Below are 27,501 nucleotides of genomic sequence, written 5' to 3'. Positions count from 1 at the left end.
GGAAAACGCATTAAAACTCAACTAAAACAAATAGAGAGCTTAGTCTACCTTGGTTATCACATGGAGTCTTTGGGTACATAGCGAAGGAGATGCCTAGGAGTACACTATACCACTACAAAACAGGACACAAAAACCAAGAAAATCACTGTTATCTGTCTATAAGAGATCTTCTTTTGTCATAGTTCAGTTTCTACTCTTATTCCCTCCTTTGGCAAATGACCATAATGTTAGTTCAATTCAGTAGAAAAGCTGTGTGTGTGTACGCATGTGTAAAGACACGCATATAATAGTCTAGTGATGAGATCCACATAACCTTCAATCTTTAATTTTGCATGTCAAAGAATCACAATGCAAGGAGAAATTGCCCTTACGAATCTATGCTACAGCCCATGCAGTACCTGTGAAGCAAAGGACTCTTCTGCCCGCAGGCAGCCGGGACTGCATGCATTCTTTTTGTGTCTGATGCTAGAACAACATTGCACAACCCAGCTGCTTTCGGCCTTTATCCTGTGTCAATCACAGCTTCCTTTGTAAAGTACAGCCCAAGGCCTGATGGAAAGCCACTCTCAGCAGCACAGGAGCAGCTTGGAGGAGGAGCACACACCACAGTCCTCCCAGTGGGGCTTTTGTTTCTAGGTCATTTTACTAACATGACTCCAGGATCCTTAAGAAAACTGGGAGGAAGGGGAGGCAGCTTGGCCAGCTACAGACTACACACCGAAGAATGAATCTTCCCGAATTTCTGGAAAAAGTCCTCTTGTGCCCGGGCCAAGGCGTCTTCATCAATGAACACCGCTGGCCTCTTGGCCATGACAAAGTACTGCACCTTCCTCAGATTCCAGCCCAGCACGTACTGGAGCCAGCCACAGACTGCAGCGGTGGAGCGGCCCACCCCCGCGTTGCAGTGAACGTACACGGTGTGTCCATTCTCCAGAAGCGCGTGCAGGAGACACACTGCCTGCGGTAGCATCTGCACTCGGCCTGATGGAGAGAGCACAGCACACACAAGTGAACATGAGACCTCCGTATGTCACTGTTGCCTCCTCCAGCACACCGCCACATTACAGGGCCAGGGAGAGTGAGGCAGGGCCATGAGCACTGGCTCTGCTTTGAAGGCAGAGGTGAGGCGAGCTTAGAGCCGGATAACAAAGTGGAAAGAGCATTGCAGAGACACCTGGCGGGTCCCTTTGAACCTTCACTGAATGTCGCTGCTCCTCTGAGTGGCTTTACCATCAATGCAAATTTCCCTCCAAAGAAAAGTTCACTGTCATCCGTGGTCGAAATAGATATTTACATCTCTTAACAAGGGCTCTCAGAGATTGGTCAGTGGTTTTGGAAGATTTCAAAGAAAGCATGTTATGTTCTGTCACCTGAATTTCATTTAACATAAAATGCTCTTCCATATAAATGTAAAACACTGAACTGGTCCACATTGGTTAAAGAATCAATCTTTTTCATTAATTAGATAGATGAAACCTGAACTAGAATTTAATGTTAATTTTCACTTGTCAAATGGAATGGCTAACTTATAATTGATATATGTGGAATAACCAATCATTTACTTCACCATGATGCAGTGAATATTAAAACTGATTCAATTTCTATGTTATTGGGCAATTATGATTATAGCTATTACCACTTTATGCTGCTATTCAATTATTAGGTTATCCAAATGTCTTCTCCTTCTGAGAGAAGATGTTCTGTGCCCTGCTGAGTGCTGAGAGACTCCCTCCTCTTATCCTGCAGAGGCACCCCCTAAAACCATCCGAGAGGCACCCCCTAAAACCATGCTTTCTGCTCATAGCTTCCCACTAGAGAGATTTTAATAGTGAGCTGAAGTTTTTTAGTAAATGAAATCAAGAAGAAATAAAATAGAGAAACTATACAGAGCCCGGATTATAGATGGATACTTATACTCTCTAGATACTCTCTGTCCTCCACAGAAGGACACAATGGCCCCAGAAGGATCCTCTCAGGATCACACCGAGGAGCCCTGCCCACCTACATTTTGCCATCCCACTGAATGACTGAAGCAGTGGTAAGCCCCTCCCTCACCTGCTGATCTCACCTGCTGACCTGCCCCAAGGTCTAGAATCCCCAGGAAATGCAGTCAAGTGAGTTTAGCCCTCGCACTTTAGATGCCCTCTTGAAACACAAGTGCCCTGAAAGCGCTAACACAACACAATGGAATTGGACAGACACACACACACACACACACACACACACACACCGCCCTCCCCTTAAAGGTCCTCTCAGTCACCTGTCTACCTCAGCTTCACACCCACCACACTGAGACAGGAGTGGGAGACTCTGCAGAGAAGCCAGGATAACAGTCCAGCCTAGCCACCATGTTCTGTGAGTCTCCCTAATGAAGAGATTCAGAGCTACAGCACCAGCCAGCAGTTTGGAACGAGTCTGAAAGGAATGTGTTGGTGCCTTAGGCCGCATCATTCTCTCCTAGTGCCTGTTGCCCTGACGCAGGCTCTATCTTGACCCCTGTGTCCAAACTGAGCCATGAATTGTAACTCATGAAATGCTGCAGGCCTGGTTTCAGGTGTTCTGAGGTGGAGCTGGGCGGGGCTGCCATAGTTCCTTGTGGTTCCCTCCCAGAGGTACTAAATGTCCTGGAGATGCAGCAAGGTGTGGAGAGCATCTGATGAGTCAGTGAAGCGCCTCACTGCAGTCTTAGGGAAAGCACTGTGTGAGGGATTCACCATCTGAGTCAGGGGATCAGAGGTGGCAAAGCCTCCTAGGTTAGTTTGGTTGATCTTGATGAGACGTGCGTCCTGCTTAACTGCAGGGCTTGTGTCCTATTCATGGTTGGAAGGAGGTTTGCTCTAAGAAATTCTGGGTGGGTGGGAATGGAATCCCACTTGTAGTTCCTGCTCCTGATACCACTAGCATCAGGTGACAAGTTGTTTGCTACGGCTGCTTCTCCAGACACTATGTACTTTGGCAGGAAATAAAAAAGAATGTTGTTAATTTAGTTTTTGTTTTGGTTTTGTTTTGTCAATTGCCCAATCTATAAATAGACTACAGTGGCCATTTGCAGTAGAAGGTGCTGAACTCAAGAGTCCAGCCCCAGTGCTCAGCTTGCATGGTGCCAGTGTGGCCAGCCTGCCAAACCAAGTCCTCAACAGACCCAGTCAGGATCTCTTCCCTCCGTCTGCTCAGAGGTTCCCCAAGGACAGGTCTGCTCCAAAGAGCCCAACTGATGTAATACTGTCCCCTTCCTTTTTATCTGTAAAAGGTTTTATTAAGAAGCATGTGCTCTGTTCAGAAGTTAAAAAGGCATACGAGTTAGTTTGAGGCTCTCTCATTTCAGACACATCCTTCTGAGGGGTGTGTGTCAGCTGCCATGTGCACCAAAGGTGCCCAGCTTCACAGGGGCTTCACCAACATGGGGTAACAGTCACCGGAAGCCTTCTTCCAGAATCACTGGAAAATCCCACTTAAGATTTAAGTAACAAACATAAATCACTGGAAGCGGCTCAGAGAAGTAGCCAGTGCAGCGTGCTCTCCCGTCCTAACCTGGCCTCAGCCAGAGCCCTACTTCAGTTTGACCTTTAGAGACTGCACCCTGTCCTGACTAATTATAGATAATACATACTGAGCCCTTTTTACCTGGCAAGCATTCTGCACTAAATATTCTGCATGATACTGCTCATTTATAACCACCTCTTACCAACTATGAGGCCACTTCCATTTCTATCCTTAATTTTTAGATGAAGGAACAGAGTCACAGAAGGTTGCCCTAAGTTATTCCCTAAGTGGCCACTCCAGCCAAGACAGTTCAGAGCCTCTGATCTTAACAACTGAGGTCCTTCTCTAACCAGTTGCCTGGTTTCTGATACTTTCCTCCCCCCATCTTGTGAGTCTGAATTCCCACCCTACTTACCCAGTCATGATGCTGTTCTTACCCTGTTGAAGAGCAGCATCCTCCGTGGGATGTATCACCTCTGCCCCACCCTAGAGAAACTCTCAGCACCCAAGAGGCCCATCTCCCTCCTTGAAAACCCATCCAAGGGAGCCCAGAGTAATACAAAACCCACCATGGAATAAAAAGAAGATGGCTAAATTCAGGGCTCACCGTAATATATCCTGAACAATTTGGAGTTGGTATCAATCAGAGTCACTAAATTTTAAGTTTCCTATATATAATCTCCATGCAGAACTTAATCTGATAAGGAGTTTCCATTCTTAAAGACAGTAATACCTTATGATAAGGCAAAATTCCAGATCTTTTCATTTAAAATGTTCCATATTTTAAGTGTTGGCAACAAAGTTGAAAAACTGTAAACCCTATGTAGGTCAAACAAAACACACTACCATCTGTGTTTCTCACTTTCGAGTTTAAAACGAGCCCTGGGTCTCAGTAGATGCTCAATAAACATTCATTAAATCATGGACAAAAATGAAACAACAGAAGAAGACAGAAGTACCTATTTGATCTGAGACAGAGCTAGACCCTTCTCTCCCAACTGTAACCTACACCTCCTCCAGACTAACCCAATCCTAAAATGATTAAAATAGCATCCTGAGAGCACCACTGAGTGAGGCAAGGTTGTGAGAAAGAAGAGAGAGAGAATTTGGGCAGGTAATGTGGAGCAGCCTGGGGCATTAGAGTCTGAGATAAGGGAAGGTCTCAAACCCCAAAGGCATGCTTTACCTGAGGTTGACCTGAAGAGTGTATTCATGGCACACTGTTCAGCCTTCCTCAGTCACACAAACACACACTTTTCCTTTCTTACTCCAGAGACAGACACATAAAATGTCATTATTTTATTGTGCACATCTTCTTTTCCACCTTTGGATTATAAGGTTCAGCTCCTCTAGAACATTCTTTGGTAGAAACTTACAACTAGGCACTAATCATATAATCCCAACTTGTTGACTTTCAAAGCCCTTTCATATCACTCATCTTATTCTATTGTTACCCTCCAGTAAGGCAGAAATTACTACTCCCCTTTCCCAATGCAGGAACTAACCTGCCAGTATCACAAGCCACACAGAGGTGTGGGGCTGGTGGCCAGATGTTCTGGCTCCAAAGTCAGCATCTTCCCACAATGGCAGAGCCGAATGCAGTCTGCTGAGTGAAAAGAACTCAGGCTGTAAGAAATAACAGGGGGGTTGCTGGGGACTCCGGGGAGCACATTAACTCATCTGGGAGCCAAGGGGAGACCGTTTGTCATACTCAGCACTGAAGGAACAGAGGTCAAGACTCAGCCTGAATCCTTTCTATGTGAGGGACATGTTAATGAGTAGATTTGGTTTGTTTTGTAAAAGTGGGTGCTGGATGAGGGGGGTGGGATTTTCATTTCTCAAGTGAAAGATGCAAACTACATTTTAAAAAATATGAAAAAGAAATCTAAACGACCCCTCCACATATGACAAAGTATACCAGAGTAAGATCAATAGCACAATTGATTGTAACAGGTCTGTGACAACCAGCAGTGACAGGACAGCCTAACAGCCTGTCTCTCTTCTCAGACTTTATCTGACAGCATTGTGCTATGGCGCAAAATGCTTCCAAGTAGATCTTTTCTCTAGAGTTCTAAAAATATTCAGCTGGACTAATCTATACTTTCATTGTGCTAATATTGTGAAGCCACATAGATTAATCTACTGGTAAAACGTTTCCCGGTGCTCAGGAATGATTGTTAACTCTTTGATTTACCCCTCCAGGTTTAGTGAACCAAAGAAACTCTTTTTTTTTTAGTCTTAGAGTTTCACCTGTTTCTGGTGGGAGGTCTCATTTTGCTGCCACCCACTGCCTCTGTGTGAAAGATGGTCACGGCTGCACCAGACCTAGTGACCCAATGACCCCCAAAAAGATTTGAGTACAACAAAAATGTGTGCTTATGGATTGTTTTCCCTCTGGCTTCTGCAGACCTCCAAAATATCAAGCAAATTACCTCCTAGCAGCATCGCCTTCACATGATCAGTGCATAGGAGGGAACGGAGGCTCTGCATAGTGTTAGCTCAACTTTTCCCAGTCTGTCCCCCGCCGTGTTGCTCAGCAGGTAACAATATTATCAGGTCAGAATCAAAGAAACTTAAATTAAAATGCTCTGTGGGAACTAGTCATACTACCTGAACAATTTTTTCTGTTTTGAAATCAGAGAAACAAATTGGGCAGGGCAAGGATCACCTATATTCAACCAATGCTCTTCTATGTAATTGAAGTTTCTTTTTTGATATGTTTTTCTTCCTTAAGAAAGGGCCAAACTTTCAAGACTAAATCAGGCTCCCTTGGATCAGATTACCAAGGGAAAAAAAACAAACTGTCAATAATGCTCCATACCTTCAGAAACAAAAATCACACTCCAATCTCAATGATAGTTCAGTTCAGACACAGACCCACAAGGAGACCCAGTTTGGCCACGTGCACCACCTGAGGTGGATACAGGATCAATGTGGCCTGGGAGATAGGTTTTCCCACCTTGCATACCATTGACATTGGGGGAGATAAGCTGCCTTCCCTACAAGTCATGGCTGTGCATAACAACAGTTGGTCATGAGTGTCAGAGACTAAACTAGTTGGTTCATAGAATCTGCAAGAGTATTTGTGAGAACACAGAGAGAAGCTTTGTAGTCTGGTTTCTTGGAGCAATGTTCTGAGTCAGGCTGCCAGCCTTGAAATCCAGGCTGTGCCTCTTTCTAGTTCTATGGCCTGACCAGGTTACTTAACTTTTTGTACCTGTCTCTTCCTCTGCAAAAATGGAGATGACAACACCTAACCAGAGTCCTGTTAGAGCATTAAATGAGTTAATGTATGCAAATTTCTCAGTATTGTGTTTGATGCCTAATGTGCATTGTAGGGAAGAGGGCTGATGATGGAAACGCTTCCTGGTTTCCTGTCTAGGCAGCCCTGCCTTCCTTCTTTCTTTCAGAACAATGGGTCCCTAAATTCCCTTAATCCATGCCTTCTCCACAGCTCTCTGCTGCCCCCCCGCGACAGGACGCTGATACTATCAGCTACTTTGTTCTCTTGGCTACAGGTGCCTCCACTCCTTTGCAACAATTACTTCATTCTCCAACCAGGCTGAGAGATATAGATCATTCCTTTAAAATCCCTTGCTTATGAACCTTGGTCTATGTTGCTGATCTCCCCTAGGCTTCCCTTTCTCCAGCCACACTCTCCTATCTAGGTCATGCCTACCCCAAATGCCATGGCATTCACAAAGCCTCCCTGTGCTCCTCCACAGAATGGGCTGCTGCAAAGCCATAGTCCTCCAGATCATGTACCTCATTCCTCTCACATCCACCTCCGTCTGCACTACACTCTGAACTCGCCTTACTGCCTCTTGCCATTCAGTCCAAATCATGCCTTATTTGTCTCTGGTTCCTTGGCTGCCCCCTAACCACACACAATTCCTTTTTCACAAAGACCTGCTCAGCAAGCACCTGTGCGATCAATAAAGACTCCTAACAACACCCTGGCTCCGCTGCGTTATCTCTCACACTCTCTCCATTTCACTCACCCCCTCACAGACCCCCCAGCTTCACCTTCAATCCATTCTCCCAACTATAATCAAAGAGCACTTCTGGAGAAAAAAAAAATGAATCTTGGCATTTCCCAGCTTCCCAATCATTCATCTGCTTGTCACTGCTTTAGGACAGTATAAAGTCCTTACTGTGGCCCAAATCCTGGTAGAGGTCTTCCCTCCTTCTCACATTTGCAGCCCCGTTGGTCTTCCAGTTCCCTCAACACTCCACGCCCTCTCCTGCCACAGGGATTCTAATTGGCCCCTCTGCCTGGGAGTCTCTCTGCCACCACTCCTCCCTCAGACCTTAGCTCAGACATCACTTCCTGAGAAACCTTCCTGGATTATCTGTCACTCTCACAGTATTATCTATGTATCTTCCTAACAAAGGAATTCATATTTTTTAATTTTTAATTTTTACTTACTAATGTGCAACATCCCTATAGGACTATAACCTCACAAAGACAGGAGTTGCACCTGCCTTTCTTTTTATGTCATGTTCCCAGCAACCAGCATAACGTCACACACATAGTAGATACACAATGAATATATATTTAATAAATAAGCAAATTTAAAAAGCCAAGTTAAACAGAATCTTAGCCAAAGCACCAAAAGATACACATTAAGTATATTAAATCTGAAACCTTATATTTATACATTTATACCATTCATATTTAAGACATTCAATTATAGATACAAGGACAGACAGACTGCAAGGTCTTCCCTGAGACACATTCAGCAAGAAGCTAGAGCAGCTATTCTGATCCTTACCTTCAGTGCTCATATCTGGTGTTGGCATCCAGATGTAGACCAAACCTTCTTCCTTATACAGCTTGATCATAGTGTCTGGACTCATGGGTTCGGGGTAGCGGTTACAGCCGGAGGAATTCTGGACAATATCCCATTCCGTCTGGAAATTCATGACAGCCGTGATGCCCAACTCATGCTTCAGTTTGATGGTTACGTGTTCCACTTGGCGGGGACAACTACCCAGCCAGATATTTGGTAAAATTCTAATAAGAACATATGAGGTCAACTGTCACTATTGTTCTGATTTGAGTTCTAAGTAACTGCATAAAACACATACTATTAAAAAGCAACTAACCCCTTAATCCGGCACAAGAGAAACTGGATTTTTAAGGATTTGAGATCAATATTATTATTATTATTATTATTATTATTATTATTATTAGGTAAGGAGTACTGATATAACTGTAGGAAAAAAAATAATTCAATTAACAAGAATGTCAGGAAATGGGCATTAGCAAACCAAATCTAACAATATATTAAAATAAGCTCATCAAGTCATATTTATTCCATGAATGCATAAAATGCACAAATCCATTAAAACATTTCAAATGACAGCAAATTAAAGGTGAAAACTTCTATAATTGCCTCAATAAATTCTGAAAAACATTTGCTAAAAGTATTCATTCCTGTTTAAATCCCAATATAAAATTCTTTCTGTCTCTTTATTTTTTATTTATATATCACAGCAAAATGCATTACAATTCTTATTACACATATAGAGCACAATTTTTCATATCTCTAGTTGTATACAAAGTATATTCACACCAATTTGTGTCTCCACACATGTACTTTGGATAATAATGTCCTTCATATTCCACCACCATTTCTAACCCCATGCCCTCTCCCTTCCCCTCCAACCCCTCTGCCCTATCTAGAGTTTGTCTAACTTGAAATCCATATGTAATAAAATGAAATTAATCCCTTATCTCTCACCATGCACAAAACTCAACTCAAAATGGATCAAGGACTTAGGAATAAAACCAGAGACCCTGCATCTAATAGAATAAAAAGTAGACCCTAATCTCCATGATATGAGATTAGGCCCCAACTTCCTTCATAAGACTCCTTTGGTGCAAGAATTAAAATCAATAATCAATAAATGGGACAGACTCAAACTAAAAAAGTTTCTTCGCAGCAAAGGAAACCACCTGTGAAGTGAATAGAGAGCCTACATCTTGGGAGCAAATCTTTACCCCTCACACAACAGATAGAGTGCTAATCTCTAGGATATATAAAGAACTCAAAAAGCTAAACACCAAAAAAAACCAAATAATCCAATCAATAAATGGGCCAAGGACCTGAACAGACACTTCTCAGAAGAGGATACACAATCAATCAACAAATATATGAAAAAATGTTCTGTGGATGCGGCTCAAGCAGCAGCACACTCTTCTGGCATGCACTCGGCGCTATGTTCGATCCTCAGCACCACATACAAACAAAGATGCTGTGTCCACCGAAAACTAAAAAATAAATATTAAAAAATTCTTTCTCTCTCTCTCTCTCTCTCTCTCTCTCTCTCTCTCTCTCTCTCTCTCTCTCTCTTAAAAAAAAAGTTCATCATTGATAGCAATTAGAAAAATGCAAATCAAAACCACTCTAAGATTTCATTTCACCCCAGTAAACCCCTATATAAAATTCTTAAAGTTTAGGACATTTCAAATATGCTAAACACCAGAAACTAACAAAAGACAAATTTCTTTCAAATAAAATCAAAATCAAAATTAACTCCATCAGCACCCAACATTGGACTATTTCATCAAATGCTAAGAAAAGATAGTATTACCATGAGCAAAAACAAGAAGATAATATCATTTTTTCAAGTATTATCCTATACCTGAAAATCCTCAAGCCTGGATGCCACACTCAGTTTATGAATTGGTAGGTCTGATTTGAGACTCCAACAAGTTCCCAGGTGATGCTAACACTGCCAGTTCAGGAGCTACACCTGGAGAACCACCTCCCTAGGTGATCCAACTACAAAAGATATGTGAGGTATTTAACTTATTCAGATTAAAACACCTGGGAGAGGGAAAATGTACAAAAATCAAGTAGCTTTTCTTTGTATGAGCAATAGCCAGGAAGAAATGGGGTAGGGGCAGTTCTGATTTTAAAATAATAGCAATGCATTTAACCAAAAAGAACAATGAAATCTATTGGAGAACATTTAAAAAACACAAAATAGGGGCTGGGGTTGTGGCTCAGTGGTAGAGCACTCGCTTAGCATGTTTGAGGCCCTGGATTTGATCCTCAGCACCACGTAAAAATAAGTAAACAAAATAAAGGAACTGTGTACAACTAAAAAAATACATATTAAAAAATAAATAAATAAAAAATACAAAGTAGAGAATTACTACACTTTTTAATTGAAAAATTTAATATCATAAAGTAAAAAAATCACAAAAATGTATTTTAATAAATTAATTCATAAATTTAATGCATATCATTTATTGCATGTAATACATATCATCTTGTTTATTCACTGTTTCACATGTACACATTCTGTCCAGAACCAATGGTTAGGTCCTGTATATCAAATTTTACTTGAATCATGTTCTCAGGAACTCAAGGCAAACAGATAATAGTTATCAGATAACAAGGTACATATTATGACGCGCACCAGATTTCCCATACATTCCTTTTCAAGTATTGAGGACCAAGCTTCCTCTCTGCCTCAAGTTACACACAAACATGTGACTTGCTCTTTTCAATAAAATGTGAGCTGAAGTGATATGCCACTTCCTGTGTAAGACAGTTGGGATGGTTCTCCACACTCTTTCACTGCTGTAATGATATGTGAGTGCGTGTGGACACTGAGCTATTGAAAGTCTGAAGCTACCTGGATCATCAAACTACTGCAGGAGGACAGCTTCCCTAGAGAGTTAATGGCATCTTGTGTTAAGCCATTTAACCTTGTTTGTTACACAGCATGATTTGTCTTGTTCTAACAAATACAGTGCCTGAATAATTTATTTCTTGAAATTCTTAATATGCAGGAAAGAAATTGAGAAGAAGGATTATTCAGGTAGTTCCTTCATACTGACTTTAGAGTTGTGATTCTTGACTGGGGCAAAATTTTGCTCTATAAACATTTGGTGATAATTATGGAGACAGTTTGGATCATCACACTGGGTGATGCTATATGTACCTACTAGATTAAGACCTGGGATGTTGATAAAATCCTACAATGTGTGGGTCAGGCCCCAACAATAACAAACTATCTAATCCAAAATGTCAGTAAACCAAGGTATGTAAACTTGATATAGGAAAATAAGATAGTGTAGAGCTCCCAACAATTTCTAAAGAGAGAAGGAATCTGACCTGAGAGTCTGTGACTCATCAGTTGTGCTGTTCTGACAGTAATATGACAGCTCATGTCATATTTTAAAATATGTATACAATGTATATAAGAGAGGGTCTAGAGAGTAAAACAAAAGCCTAATATGAGATACTAAACAGCACTGGAACGTTTTTATAAACACAGCCAGAAAAACAGTTCCAATGCTGATTCTCACATGACATTTTTAATGGAAAAAAACTGTCTGATGTCAAGCCAAGGTATTTGACAACTCTAAGCTTTTGGTGTGCTCATCTTTAAAAAGAATCTTGGACTATTCCCTGAAGACCTTAAAAGAGCATATTACAGGGATACTGCCACATCGATGTTCATAGGAGCACAATTTACAATAGCTAGATTGTGGAACCAACCCAGATGCCCTTCAATGGATGAATGGATTAAAAAAATGTGGCATCTATACACCATGGAGTATTACACAGCACTAAAAAATGACAAAATCTTGGAATTTGCAGGGAAATGGATGGCACTAGAGCAGATTATGCTTAGTGAAGCTAGCCAATCCCTAAAAAACAAATATCAAATGTCTTCTTTGATATAATGAGAGCAACTAAGAATAAAGCAGGGAGGAAGAGCAGGAAGAAATGATTAACATTAAACAGAGACATGAGGTGGGAGGGAAAGGGAGAGAAAAGGGGAATTGCATGGAAACGGAGGGAGATCCTCATTGTTATACTAAATTACATATAAGAGGTTGTAAGTGGAATGGGAAAACAAACAAGGTGAGAAATGAATTACAGTAGAAGGGGTAGAGAGAGAAGATGGGAGGGGAGGGGAGGGGGGATAGTAGAGGATAGGAAAGGTAGCAGAATACAACAGTTACTAGTATGGTATTATGTAAAAATGTGGATGTGTAACCCATGTGATTCTGCAGTCTGTACTTGGGGTAAAAAAGGGAGTTCATAACTCACTTGAAGCTAATGTATGCTAATGTATGAAATATGATATGTCAAGAGCTTTGTAGGGTTTTGAACAACCAATAAAAAAAAAAGAATGGGATCCTAACTAGAATAAGATATATTCCATGACTGTATAATTATATCAAAATAGATTTTGCTGTCACATACAACTAAAAAGAACTAATATTTTTAAAAAAGAAATAAACTTCCTTCTTGCTTAAAAAAATAAATAAATAAAATAAAATAAAATAAAAGAATAAAAGTAAAAAAAAAGAAAAGAAAGAAAGAATCTAAGAATAACTAATACCTAGGAGTTTTGTAAAGAATGAATATAATTATATATGCATATATATAATTATAATATATAATATATTTGGATAGAACTGACCATCATGAATGCACAAGCAACACAATTGGAGTTCATGTCAGTTTACAATAATCTACTGGTTTGGGTCATTTACTTTGTATTGTATTATACTGACCCTTTGGGTAATTTTCCATTGTTGTCTATATTCTCCATTCGAAGGCTGCAAGGTATAGAACACTCTCTACTTTTTTAAAGTATGGAATCTAACTTGTTTTGGTTTTTTTGCCCTTTTCCTTTGGGCTGTAGTTGTTGTTGATGATGTCAACATGGAAGCCACCTGGCTAATCTTCGAATGTGGGTATTACTCATCCTCAGGGAAATTATCTCATAAGATCTAGCACTACTTTCCAAAGCCTCATCCTTATTGTCCTACAGGAGAAGACGATTTCCCTTTTTTTTTTTTTTTCTTTTTAAAATTTCCTTGTGAAAATCTGTATTGCAGATTACTGTGGTAAAAATAAAAGAATAAAAGAATAAAGAAACGCAGGAAAAATGTAATGGTGTTAGAAAGAGGGCATGGGATCCCAAGGCCTTTTCACCTTATTACTGACCCCAAAGAATTCTCAGATACTCCCTTGGACCCAGTGAACTGAAAGCCCACAAGCAAGAACATTTGTAGAGTGTCCAAGATCTGTGAGTGACCAGGACACTGTTATCTGAGTATTTAGTCTTCTCGGAGTAGAAACTTCGAGTGAGAACAGGACTTGCCTCTATCTAATGGTCCATCTCTCCTTCCATTATCCCTTAAAAATTACTTCTCCGGGAATCTGCTGAATGCCAGTGGGGTGGGGATTTGGGCCTTCAGATGTATACTTTGAGGTTTAACTGAGTATACTAAAGTCTCCCCGGCTGGAATATAGAAAAATGGGCGCCTCAGATAGCCAAGCAATATAACCTATTGAGCAGCAATGGGTGTTTTGCTGGAAAAATCTTAAAGGGAATTGGTAAGATGTTAAAAATGAATGTTCATGACAGGCAAGCTAAATTCCAAATGTTATTCAAGGGTTCTCTTGAATGTTGTACTCTTGGAGTGGGTAGCCCTTAATATTTAAATAGTCAGTGAATGTAAAAATAAAGTGGCTGGGTGATTTATCACATAAGACTTACATAAAAGCTAAAGAATAATTTATAGAGATACACAAAGGATAAATTGGGACAGCCGACTCTTCAAAGTAAGAAACCATAATCCCGAATCAGAGTCAGTACATAGAATCAGTCACAAATTGATGCTAAAAGAGGTATTATTCTGCCACCTTGTTCTACCCTAGTCTTGAAATGTTTTTTTGCTTATTTGTTTGTTTGTTTGTTGTTTGTTTAATGATAGAGAAACTTAGAACAAGTCAAACTTGGTGCCTTAACACATGAACTTCCCACATGCCGTTTCTGAGGGAAATAGAGCCTTGGAATATACAACCACATATTCTCGTCACATAAAATCTCCAGTTTCTGTGTCAGGTCTTTCCAGACTTCTCGTAACATAGTTGACTTTTCCTCCACATTTACTAGAATTCATACCACACTTAACAAATATAAAGTGATTTTCTAAAATAAAATGCAATGAACCTAGGAGACAGATAACTAAAGACAGACCCAAAAACACTCTATTCAAGAAAGGAGAGTTAAATTAATAAAGGGAATTGTACTGAGCTACTACACGGAACATGGAGATAACAACGGAGCTTGTGGGAAACTCACAAATCAGTGGATTCTGCTTAACAGACAGCTGAAGTGCCCTTTCTGTGCATCCTATTTCAGTTTGTTCTCTACTGGAAGGGACTATATTTCTAGTTGTATGACACGCTAGAGGTAACAGGATGTATGATGTACTTTCTAAACAGTAATTAAATTTTTACTTATCCATTTAAAAGAGAATAATTTAACGCCACTAAAAAACCATTTTTACTTATCTCATCTTCTTCTGGATGTCAGTGGTACTTTAAACAATTTTTAATATCAGGATTTTTAAGGTGAAAAAAAAAGCTTGTTGAAATATGAGATTTAGGGAATAAAAATTCTGTTAAAGTAGTTTTAATGCAAGACACACCAAAATTCAAAGATGTAATAAAGGAATAAAAGTTATAGCTTACAATTTTATTGCAAATTATATTATAAAACCTCCAGAGAATTATTTTATGGATAATTTACCATAGATTATGAGTTATATCAGAGATTTCTGGCTGCTCTACTATAGATTATTTGGAAAAGTCTGAGAACCACTGCACCAAATGGATAATGACACTGTCAACCCAGACACAAGTTTCCAAACCTGGCTTTATATTCAGGTCACACGAGGTACTTGTATAAAAGCATCTATTAACAGGATCCATCCCAGAGATATTGTTAAGGGAGCTCTGTAGTGAGGTCTGTGATTCTGTGGATTGATTGTCTTTTAGGTTTGTTTGGTTGTTGTTTTTAGAAATAAACCAGATTACCTATAGAGACAGATTTCAGGACCATTAGCCTGGCAGGTCCCAAAAAGCCTGTCAGAGAAGCTTAGTATATGGACATCAGTACATCAGTAAAAGCAGTAAAGATCTGGAGATGAGAGGAAATGGAGTTGCTTAGCTCTACACATGTGCATATGAAGTGAGGTCCACTCCTTTCTCCAAAAATAGTTTCAAGGCTGCAAATGATTCCTAGATAGAGAGTAAGGAATGGGAACCTGTTTTGAGAAAGTTCTAAGAGAGAAAATGTGTATCCATGTGTTGAACTCATGTCTTCTAAAAAGTCAACACTAAACCTACCTGTGAACCATGAGAAATATTTAATGTAGTTATATGTATTTAGAATAAACTTCTGGGGGGCTGGAGTTGTAGCTCAGTGGTAGAGCGCTTGCCTGGCACATGTGAGGCACTGGATTTGATCCTCAGCACCACATAAAAATAAATAAATAAAATGAAGGTATTGTGTCCATCTACAAAAAAAATAATAATAATAATAAAGAATAAACTTTTGGCCATGCGCCATGGTGCACGCCTGTCATCCCAGCAGCTTGGGAGGCTGAGGCGGAAGGATAGCGAGTTCAGAGCCAGCCTCTGCAAAAGTGAGGTGCAAAGCAACTCAATAAGACCCTGGCTTTAAATAAAATCCAAAATAAGGCTGGGGATGTGACTCAGTGGTAGAGTGTCCCTGAGTTCAATCGCCAGTACCAAAACAAAGCATAAACTTTTGTAGAACAAAAATATAAGCTTGAATTTTTATTATGTCTGCTGTGATTCAACCAGTCTAGACTGAAGTAAAAATCCATCTTAGTGATATTAAAACTAAGCTAAGGACCAGAGGAAAGAAATGGATGGCTGACATTGCGGAACCTTACTTTCCTGAACTGCAAATCAAAATCAATTTAATTCATTTGAGTGAATCCTGATTTGTGGTTGCAGGTAGTCACACCACGATACTACACCGTTTGCCTCACCTGTCAGGCAGAGGCCTGTGGTTCCACAGCTACTGAGGCATATGAATCAGAGCTGCTTGCTCCGCCTCAGCCGTCAGTCAAAGGAGGACTCACTGGCGATAATGAGGACATCAGACAGAATGAACAACCAAGCACTTTGCGAAAAACACTGCAGGGTATTGACAGGAGGAGCTGGTGTGGAAACGACAAGAGATACCAGGAGACAAGTCCATTACATGGACTCTGCACCAGAGGTGCCATCACTAATGACCATGAGAAGTGGCAGAATAACCTTTTCCTAAAGGTGAAAATTAGCATTCTCATGTGTCCTTAGGAGAAAAAAGATTAGGAAACCCACAGGACTGATGAAAGCAATGCATGAATATAGGCTTTTGTTTACTTATCACACCAAGGGACCACAATTTTTTAAAACGGATGAATTTAAAGCACATTTCCTAATTTGGATCATTGTGCTACATTTACCTTATTTAATATTTTATTATGGGCAATTAAATATAAAATTAAAATGTGAACTGGCTGTTAAATAATGAATATCAGTCCTATAATTTAGATCCCATTAGTAGGAAATCAAAAGAAACATTAAAATCAACCTCTAGTAAACTCCAAGCTTCATTAGCACACATTAGATAGCGCCTTCTGCTAAAAATGTGTCCTCTTAACATCAAGGGTTAAGTTGTTAATGTTAAACGGCTTTACCCCAAAAGGGTGCTTCTACCAGGCTATGGTTAAGGCTGATTAACTGCTCCAAGACAAATTCCAATTTAGAGAGTTATACTAATTAGCTTTTTTTTTTAAAGAGAGAGAGAGATTTTTTTAACATTTATTTTTCAGTTTTTGGTGGACACAACATCTTTATTTTATTTTTTATGTGGTGCTGAGGATCGAACCCAGTGCCCCACACATGCCAGGAGAGTGCGTTACCACTTGAGCCACATCCCCAGCCCAACTAATTAGCTTCTTTATTAAAACATAGTTCTATTATGGTTTGCTGTGGTGCTAGACTACAGTGTATATAAAGCACACGCTAATTTCTATAAATGCAGTTACTTTATATCGTTTTTGGATATGCAATGTAGTTTATAGCCAAATGAAGTAAACAATTTTTGACATACTGTTCTTTTACTTTCTATATTATTAAATATCATGTAATTAAATTAATCATGAAGCCCTCTTATGGTTTGCATCTCCCAAAATTCATGGGTTGAAAACTGACTCCCGGCTCTGCAGGGTATAGACTTATTTAAAGGTAGGGTCTCTATGGAAGTAATCAAGTTAAACTCAGGTCATCAGGACATCCTAAGATGATAGTTGTCCATTTGGATAAAGACACTGAGGGAGGATAACGTGAAGACAACAGGGAGAAGACAACTGCAAGGAGAGGGGCCTGGAACAGATTCTTCTCTCAAAGCCTCAGAAACCTCAGCCCTGCAGAAACCTGGGTCTTCCAGAATCCAGAAATGTGACACAAAATATTTCTACCATGCTGGCCACCCATTTAGCCACTTTGTTATGGCAGTCCAAGCAGACTAGTAAAGGTTTAAACATCCAGGCTTAAAATGCACTCATCCAGACCCTTTCGGGATGAGTAAATCAGGAAGCATTTTAACAGATATTCTTCACCATTTATCTTGATGCTTGTAATGAATTTGAACCACAAGAGATCCAAGAAGTAATAAAAGATTCAACTTATGAAGTTTCATATTTGTCCTAAATTCATCCTGCCCGTTCAACAAACATGGAGCGATGCCTGCTTCTTGCCATGTGCTCAGCCATTGGTGGCGAGCACGACAATCCTCCCCCAAGCCCACATCATTTGAGGAGGATGAGGAAAAATACACAAAATGTACAAAATCTATAGAGTTCATTGGTAACATGCTCTTGAGGGCAACAGCAGGAGGGTAAAGAAGAGAACCAGGTGGAGGCAAGATTTCAATTAGAAAGGTCCTCTCTGAAAAGGTGACACCTGCACGTTAACTGTGCAATGTCCAAGGGAGAGGGAAAAGTCAAAAGCAATTCCGCATCTACTGATGTGACACTATAATCTACATTTTCCAGCCAGGTTCACATTCAAGGAAGCCAATATCTGTTTCTCTACTACGTATCTTTACAAAATTTAGACTCATTCAACATTGTATTTACTGGGCATCTTGCTAATGGCATCCATATGCCCCAAAGCAGGATGATATCAAGGTATTTTAAACTTCCTTTCCTTTCCATCAGTCTTTATTTCTATTAGTGAAATTTTTTTTTACACTAAAAAGTTTGACAATTTTATGCAGGAACTGCCAAAATTTTAGTGTTTAATAATTAAGAGCACAACTGACCAAGTTTCAAGATGTGAAGATACCATGTTCCAGAAACTGGAGAGAAAAATCACTCTAAAAACTTATTATATGTGATAAGAATGCACTATAATATAAAACCTGTGTACACTTAGTAGTAGTTAGTTGCAAAAAGCCATTAAGTCTTCTCTTGGCTTGGAAAAATGGTGTTCCAGATTTCAGGGTAATTAGCAACCTTCAACTCTTTTGTGTGGCAGGTATCTTGTTTTCTCCTTCCAATTCTTCCACCCCAACCTGTGTCATGAGGTCTGCGATGTTTTTCTCCAGATCATCAATGCGACTACTCATATCATCAATTCTTCCAATGATCTGGTTGGACATGGTCTGAAATTTATCTTGCATCTGCTGCAGGAGTGTCTGCACCACCGAGGTGAGGTCCTGCACGGTCTTGGGGTCAGTCTCGGCCATCTCTCCGGTTCCCAGCTTGGCGGCGAGGTCTCAGACTGTCACCCACACTTCCGTTTTAGTCAGTGAAATATTAATAAGGTGGAATTTTATTAATATAAGAGCTTTGTATGCAGGATGTGTAGCTCATCAATTAAATTTAACTCATATCAAGGAAATACCTACTATAGACAAAATGGTACATAATTAAAGAGATTTATTTACTTAATCAAGTCACTAAAGAGATATTTTAAAAATTAATTCTTTAAATCTATGGATCTTTAAATCAACTGTAGAACAAAAATGAATTTAGAAACTGAAACAGTTGGAAAATGGAAAAAAAATCACGATTTTTCTTCTCTGTAAAAAAATGCTAATGTCTTCTTCATTGCAGCTAATTATCTGATTCAATGAAATATAAGAAATGCCTGGTGTAAAGATTCTATTAAATATTTTGAGCAATAGACTTTTTCATTATAATTTTCTAGAAATAAATATGATTACTGTTCATTTAGACCACTGCTTCTCAAATATAATGTGCAGACAAATTGGGGAACATATTAACATGCAGATACTGATTCGGCAAACCTAAGTGGAAATCTGAGATTCTGCATTTTCACAAGTTTCTATGTAATAAGAAGTGCTGCTGGCCTGTGAACCACACTTTGAAGAGCAACAACTATTCTAATAATTTACTCTAGATTAGGCTATTAATATGTGTCATGGTGGTTTGATACCATTCAAAATGCTCAGGTACAGTGGGGAAGTCAATGAAACAGGATCCTGCTTCTACAGCAAACAAAGAGACAAGCATCACATCTCCATTGTTGATACTAATATTAAAGGTCTAATACTAATCATGCAGAGGCTGTTTTTAAAAATTCTACAATTGCAGGAAAATTTTTAAATTCTTTAGTCCTCTTTCTTGATTTCTTAGTGAAGAATCTGCTAGAAACAAAATGGTTGTGTTTATATAATGACTTTCCTTGGTTGCAAAATATTTCTCTTTTCTCCTTATTTATGGTGCACACTGGCATTTTGATATGGACCTAAAATTCCCTTTTGTGTTGTATAAAAAATTCAGTTTAAGATTTTTTTATACGTGGATGTTGAAAATTGGGGAAACTACACATAATGCTTGAAATTTATGGGGCACCAAGGAATGTATATGGTTGGGAACTCTGATGCAATTAGTGGTGCTGTAGTCAGGGATGTCAGAGAGTGGGTAAGTTTCCAGAAAAACAAACAATAATGTGTCCTCCCCCCTGTGAAATGTGAATAGTTATGATGGCAGAAACAGAGGAGAGATAATTAAGAATACTATAATCCTGGGACTGACCAAGTCCCCCAGGGAGCTTTGCTTCTGCCATTCAGCCTAGAGTCCGGGTACACAGGGTACCTCCATGGTGTCCAGAGAGAAGTCACAGTCTGACTATGGCTTTCAAGGACGTACAAAATCAAAAGGTTACCCAGCAAGCTAAGGGTCCACAAACAAGGCAAAAAAGATCAAGCTATCAGTGAAACTTGATTTATGTTATTCCTAACAAGAAAAGGTCTGAAGAAGCAGTCAAACATAGAGTTTAATAAAATTCCCTTTGGAAAATTAAGCACTAACCATACCCAAACTAAAATCATCATTTTTAAATTGGTAAGCCTCAAATAACCCTACTCGCCCTGAGGGTGCATTCAGTTACATGGTGCTCCTATCAGCAGTTAATTCATCCTAGCAAGAACTTCAGGATAGTTTTATTTAAGATCATACATTCTGCTGAGCACACTTAGTTTCTGTTCAGTGAAGTGCTTAATTGATAAAAAGTAGCCTCAAGTTTTTGTCAACTAAAATCATCTCTTCCATGGGACATTGTCATTTTCACCTCATTTTATCCAAGTGCTTGTTTTCAAGATTTTTGAGGAAATTCATTCTGCATTCACAATTGGATTCAAGTGTGTAAAGATAACATGTAAGTTAGAAGAGTTTGGATCTCAAATTCTGAAATACATCTGATATCTAAATCTGTCCACTGAACCACATAAACTATTTTAGGTCCCTATTAAGAAATTTCTCAGCAAGACATGGTGGCTCACGCCTGTAATTCCAAGTACTTGGAAAGCTGAGGCAGGAGGATTGTGTGTTCAAGGGTAGCCTCAGCAACAAAGAGAGACCTTGTCTCAAAATTAAATAAAAAGCGTCGAGGATGTAGCTCAGTGGTAGATTGCTTGTCCTACATGTTCAGAGCTGTGGGTTCAATTCCCAGCATCACCAGGAAAAAAAAAAAAAAAGGAAAAGAATGAAAGAAAATCAGTACCTACCAGCCAGAGACCCATCACCTTTCCAAATCCCTCCTGGTATGATTGCCATTTCATAGGGACAGTTTAATGCACACTTTCTTTCTATTTCTTTTTTTTTTTTTTAAAGAGAGAGAGTGAGAGAGAGAGAGAGAGAGAGAGAGAGAGAATTTTAATATTTATTTTTTAGTTCTCGGCGGACACAACATCTTTGTTTGTATGTGGTGCTGAGGATCGAACCTGGGCCGCACGCATGCCAGGCGAGTGCGCTACCGCTTGAGCCACATCCCCAGCCCCATTTTCTTTCTATTTCTATTCCAAATTACATTAGGAGGTGGTTAGATACATCCTATTCCATTTATATTACCCCCGCATACTCCAAGTTTATTTTTACTTTCATAAACTCTGTGTTCCTCTATGCCTTCTAAGTGTGAGTGTTCCTCAAAGTTCCAGGCTCTCTTTCTTTACATATCACTAGACGATCACTGACGTACATGGCTTTAGCTGCCATCTACATGCTGGTGAATTCCAAATCTATTGCCTTCTGCTCAGATCTCAACTGAATGGGAATTCTTCACTGCATGTCCCATAAGGATCAACTGAATTCATCTCACCACCTTCCACTCTTTGCTCCCTACCCACAAATAGGATTCTCCTCTATTGTTCCTGATCTCCATAAATTGTGCCACCAACAACCCAGGCACCAGAGCCAGGAAACTTGACTTGGCTCCTCCCTCCCCCCTCCCCACAGTCATGAACCTAGTCAAACAAGCCCATCTCCAAACTAGCTGTAGGCTCTTTCCCTAATCTCCTGTTTTCCTACAGGTCCTTAACACGGAAGCGGTGAATCACACCCACAGCCTCCTAAGTGACTCCCAGTCTGTTTTCCTTCCACACTTAACTACGGTGATCTTTCTAAAACACAAATCATGGAATTCCACTACATAAATACTGAAGTGATTTTTCCCATTTTTCAACCTAACCCTTGAACCCTTTGGAATCTCTAACTCCACATTACCAAATAAACCCCACCATTCAGTTTGGGGGGGGGGATATTTTTAATTTTCCAAAAGTTCCACACACTCTCTGTTTTCCTACTTCTTCTGCTTCTGCCTCTTGGCGAGCATTTGCACTGCTTATGTATCCGATTAAGTCTATGATCTTTCCCGATCCCCCAGTGGCTCCTTCTTTGTTTTCCCAGGGCATCTCGTATCAACTGCACCCTCTTTGTTAAACTTATCGAGTTTAAACTTAGCACCTACCTTTGACAAAAGTATGTTCAAAGAATCATACATCTTGAGTTCAGGCTCCTGCCTCTGCTCTGAACTGCTGGTTTTCCTGAGCATTTCCACCTTTACAGTGCTCCCTGAAATGAAGAGCCCCTTACTCACCACCATCTCCCCAGAACTTAACATTGTACCAACTATAGAGTTAAAAGCAAATATGTGATTAAAGGAATAAAAGAATGAGTGATCCACTGCAGGAATGGCTTTACTAGCTCATGATATTTTAGCTCATCTGTTCAACTACCATCCACTAACTGCACTTCTATGACTTCAGCAAATTATGGTGAAGACAATTTCAACTGTGTTATCTCAAGGATATTTGCGTTAAATTATTGGTTGAGTTTAGCTTTAAAAAAAAATAACAATTTTATCTGCAGACAAATGTGAAAGCTGTTTTTAAACTCAACATGTTTCCCTTTTTGCCTTAACTGCCAGAAAACTTACAGATGAATCTAGTGTGCAATACTAGTAATTAGACTGTCTCAAGTCCCTGGTAATTTTTATTCTATTTGTTCTCATAGGTAGATGATCTCTTTCTATCCTAAGTTATTCTACACATGATTGCTTTTCCAAAGTCTTCTATTTTAAATAATTATATATTTGTAAGTAGGTGGAGAATGGTGGCAAACCTAATTCTTCAAAATACTTGTTTCTTCCATCTTCATCCCTCCCATCATGACAGCTACATAAAAGGAAGAAAACTGCCTCTATCTGAGCCATACAGATTCATAGAATCCTGGACTCTTGGTCAATTTGGTTCTGCAGCTCTGCAGGTCAATCCAAAGGTCTCACTCATGTGAATCTGATTGAATATTATAGCCGTTAGTACAGTTCGTCTGCAATTATCAAGTTTTGTTCGTAGTTGAAATGTGATCCCATCTTTATTGATTATATCCTGTGTATCATAAACATCAGTTAGGCTTCCTGCCAGGTGTATTTTAAATCTGAGCTGTTAATGCAGGTAGACACTCTAGGCAGACAAAATCAAATGACATTGCAAAGCAGTGCTTCACAGCCCTGGCCACACAGTAGGATCTTGGAGTTTCCTTTTGAAATCTTCTACCAGATCCTCAATGAATGAGACTTTCTGAGATAGTGGGGTGGTGGCAGCATCACTTATTCTAAGTACATTGAGGCTTAAGAATTACTGATTTAGAGCCTGGGAAAAAGGTCAGAGCTGAAGATAGAAAGGCAGCTTGATAGGGGATTGCCTAACAGAATGTTAAAATTCTACCTTTTAAAAATCAAACTCTATATTTGCTCCATTAAAATGAAATTGGATATAGAAATATACATTTAAAAGGGGGAAATTAGAGGTGATTATTCATTTTTAAAAGAATTTTATGTGTTTGTGAAGGATAAATTGAAGCATTTCATTAAGTCCTCGGTAGCGGCAGTGATTAAGTGATCTGTAGAATAATCTCAGTTGTCAATGATGCCCATTACCTTAGCAAAGTCACTTGAATCTCCCTGGGTTCTTATTTCTAATGTGCATACAGAGATAACTGGACTGAAATAGTAACCTTCCCAGCTCTTGCAGAATGACATGCAGATGGAATGTGGAGGTGGGAGGTGGCTGAGAGCAACAACTTGGAGCCAGAATGCCTAAATTGGAATCCCAGCTCCACTGGCTCTGTCACCTTGGGCAGGCTACTTAACCTCTCAGTGCCTCAGATTCCTCTACCAGAAAAAAGAATCAGTATGCTGTGTGCCTCAGAGAGTTGAAAAAATATGTCACCTTCGAGGCCTATTTTATGAATGGGCTTTTCTATTTCATCTGGTTAGTTTCCTGTAGGAAGAAAGGGAACAATCACTAAATACAGGGTGCAAAGAGCAAGACACTGTCGGGGTGGAGGGCTCTTGATGGTACAGGGCCAACAGTGATCACTGCAGAAGAGCCACTGGTGGGGAAGAAATAGAGATCAACAAGAGAAACAGCTGAGCTGAAGGTCTTAACCCTGGTTAAAAGATGTTTTCATTGAGGGGAATAATCTATGTACCCTCTCAAAAACATTTGCTTTCCTTTATGATAACTATTATTAATCAAGCATGATCCTTGAAAAAGTTCTTGCTAAGCTATTTGATCCTTATAGGACTGGTGTTCTCCTAATTTTATGGATGGGTAAACCAAGGCATGCAGAGTTTAAGCATGTTCCCCATATCTAATCAGTGGTTGCACTTGTAGTCAAACCTCAATTTATCAGTCTCAGATGTACCACTGTGCCTCAACTGAAATTATCCAGTTCTAGAATTTCTCCCAAATTCTAAATACAGAGAAGTGTTACATAAAATTCTGTTGATGAGGATTTCATAGGCTGGACAGTGGTTTATCCTCAGGCAAATCTTTACTATTTCTACCCATACTAATCATCTATTGCTCTGCAAGTCTAGCTCTTAGGTGGGGTGGAGGGAATGCAGGAAAGAGAGACAAGGTGAAGTAAGGAATCAGCCAGCATCCTGCAAAGACAGCAGCCGCATGAAATTTATCTCACCAAGAAAGATAAAGAAGGGGATTCATTCAATGTGAATAGAAACACAGGAAGCTATTGAAGAATAGACAGAAATGCACTATTTGAAAATGGCAGCTGCAAACCTTATCTCTTATATTCCATTGCTAGTCAGCTTTTCTTAGCCAAATGTAAATTAGAAGAAATATAATTTAGTGTTTGGAAAATATGCCTAATTTACCACCAAAGCTATACAATTTGTCTTGAAGTAAGGAATTCTACATCAGCTCTTTAAAATGATGGTGATTAAGTAGACTACAATGTACTCCCAGTGTTCCTTTCCTTTCATTATTTGTGGCACCCTGATGAAAAGTAATTATGCTGTGGCGAATTTTCCTTAGATGTAATTTGGACCACTTATCTGAGATTCTCAGAAGGGAGCTGACTTGACGACTGAAAGAGAACACCTGCTTCGATCAATGTAAAGGAAGCTCTTCCTGAGAGCCTCTTCCTCTGCAGGCAGTGCACAGCATTTCTGTAACCTGAAATACTGGATGAGCTACCAGTGAACTGCCTTCTCTAGCCAGCATTTTCATGCAATAGAAATCTGGAGTTAAATGGTGTATTTCTTTATATTTGCAAAAGGAAAGTAGAAAAAAATGTCAGGAATATGAAATGGCCAAAAAAAAGAATACTGAGATATACTGATATCCAGTCCTAGTGACCAACACATCTTCAATATAAAGGCCCCTCAGCAACTTGGGTACTTAAAAAAATAACTTCATTAATTTGGGACTTGGCTCTTTTGTTAAACAGTTGGACAAAGGGGATCTGCAGGACATGTTGTATATTTTATTGTTTCCAATACCTGTTTATGTATGTGAAACTCTATCTATCCTTTCCTTCTTGATATTAAAAGTAGGCAAGTGGATGATCTGTAAAGAGAGGGAAGTCCCAATGCCTCATTAAAACACTTAATGATTCCGTCTTCTGACTGGGACCTGGGAAGCTGCACTTTTAAGACATTATTTGTTCCTTTTATGATCTATAAAGAGGCAGTACAACCATTATGTGACTTTTCCATCAAGTTTTTACAAATATCAAAAAGCACTATCACAAATATAACCTTTCCAACTCACTACAGTCCTGAGATAAGCATTAGTTCTAAAATACAATTTAGGTGGATGTACTGAAAATCAGTTAATGCACCTCCAAAAAGCTTGTCTTTCTTTTGCCTATCTTTGCCACCTTTTCTGTTTGCCTTTAATGGGAATCTAATTTTCTCATGGAAACTAGTGAAGGGAACTGCTCACAACAAGTTGTTTTGATTATTTATTCTTAGGACACAGCAAGACTTTAACATCCTACTGAAAAAAAATATATTAATATTTACAACACTGAGTATATGCACTTTCAAAACACACTTTATTGAAATGCAATGTCCAGCTACTCTAAGATTTCATCTCATTCCAGTCAGAATGTCAATTATCAAGAATATAAGCAATAATAAATGTTGGCAAGGATTTGGGGGAAAAAAGTACACTCATACATTGCTGGTAACCATTATGGAAAGCAGTATGAAGATTCCTCGGAAAACTTGGAATGGAACCACCATTTGACCCTGCTATCCCACTGCTCTATTCATACCCAAAGGACTTAAAATCAGCACACCACAGGGACACAGCCACATCAATGTTTACAGCAGCTCAACTCACAGTAGCTAAACTGTGGAACCAACCTCGGTGTTCTTCAACAGGTGAATGGATAAAGAAAATGTGGTATATATACACAATGGAATATTATTCAGCTTTAAAGAAGAAAGAAATGATGGCATTTGCCAGTAAATGGATGGAGCTGGAAGAATGTGCTAAATGAAATAAGTCAATCCCAAAAAACCAAAGGCCTAATGTTTTCTCTGAGGGGGAGGGGCTAGGGTAGACTAGAGTTACTTTGGACTAGGTAGAGGGAAGTGAAGAGAGGGAAGGAGGCATAGGAGTAGGAAGGCTAGTAGAATGAATCTGACATTATTATCCTATGTACCTATGTGACTACACCAGTGGTGGGACTCGATATCATGTACAACCAGAAGAATGAGAAATTATACTCCATTTATATATGATGTTAAAATGCATTCTACTGTCTTCTGTAACTAATTAGAACAAATTTTAAAAACTTTTTTAAAGTGCCCATATGCACACTGCCCAAGAATTTTTTTACAAACGCAGTCCCAGAAGTAGAACTTTCACTAACCCTAAACTTCTCCTCTCATGCCCCTTTCTCATTTCAGATTACCACTATCCTGGTTTACAAGGGCATAGATTAGCTTTGCCAAGTTTCCTAGGCACAGGAAATTCTATTATCTTGATTAATCAACAAGCAGAAACAGAGGCATGGAGAAACGGGAAAACCCATGTAATGTCATG

The 27,501-nt window shown here is 39.5% G+C and overlaps 1 protein-coding gene and 1 pseudogene across 2 annotated transcripts in view; both read right to left on the bottom strand.

Annotated features, from left to right (window-relative positions):
- Positions 1–284: 284 nt before the first annotated feature.
- Epm2a (EPM2A glucan phosphatase, laforin) overlaps positions 285–27,501 on the bottom strand; it is an 83,265-nt gene continuing 56,048 nt past the window's right edge. Inside the window, exons 3-4 of one of the 2 annotated variants that reach the window (XM_076859666.1) lie at positions 8,259–8,500; positions 285–981 (exon numbers count right to left, since the gene is read on the bottom strand). In XM_076859666.1, coding sequence (XP_076715781.1) covers positions 704–981; positions 8,259–8,500 — 520 coding nt within the window. In that variant the 3' untranslated portion in view covers positions 285–703. The remainder of the gene's footprint in view (positions 982–8,258; positions 8,501–27,501) is intronic. The other variant, XM_076859668.1, reaches the window with a different exon arrangement.
- LOC143402274 (heat shock factor-binding protein 1 pseudogene) lies at positions 18,597–19,133 on the bottom strand (annotated as a pseudogene).

The sequence above is a fragment of the Callospermophilus lateralis genome, chromosome 6 (genome assembly GCF_048772815.1).
Source record: "Callospermophilus lateralis isolate mCalLat2 chromosome 6, mCalLat2.hap1, whole genome shotgun sequence".
Taxonomy (NCBI): domain Eukaryota; kingdom Metazoa; phylum Chordata; class Mammalia; order Rodentia; family Sciuridae; genus Callospermophilus; species Callospermophilus lateralis.
Note: the sequence above shows the minus strand (reverse complement) of the source record. Positions and strands in the feature narration are given on the sequence as shown.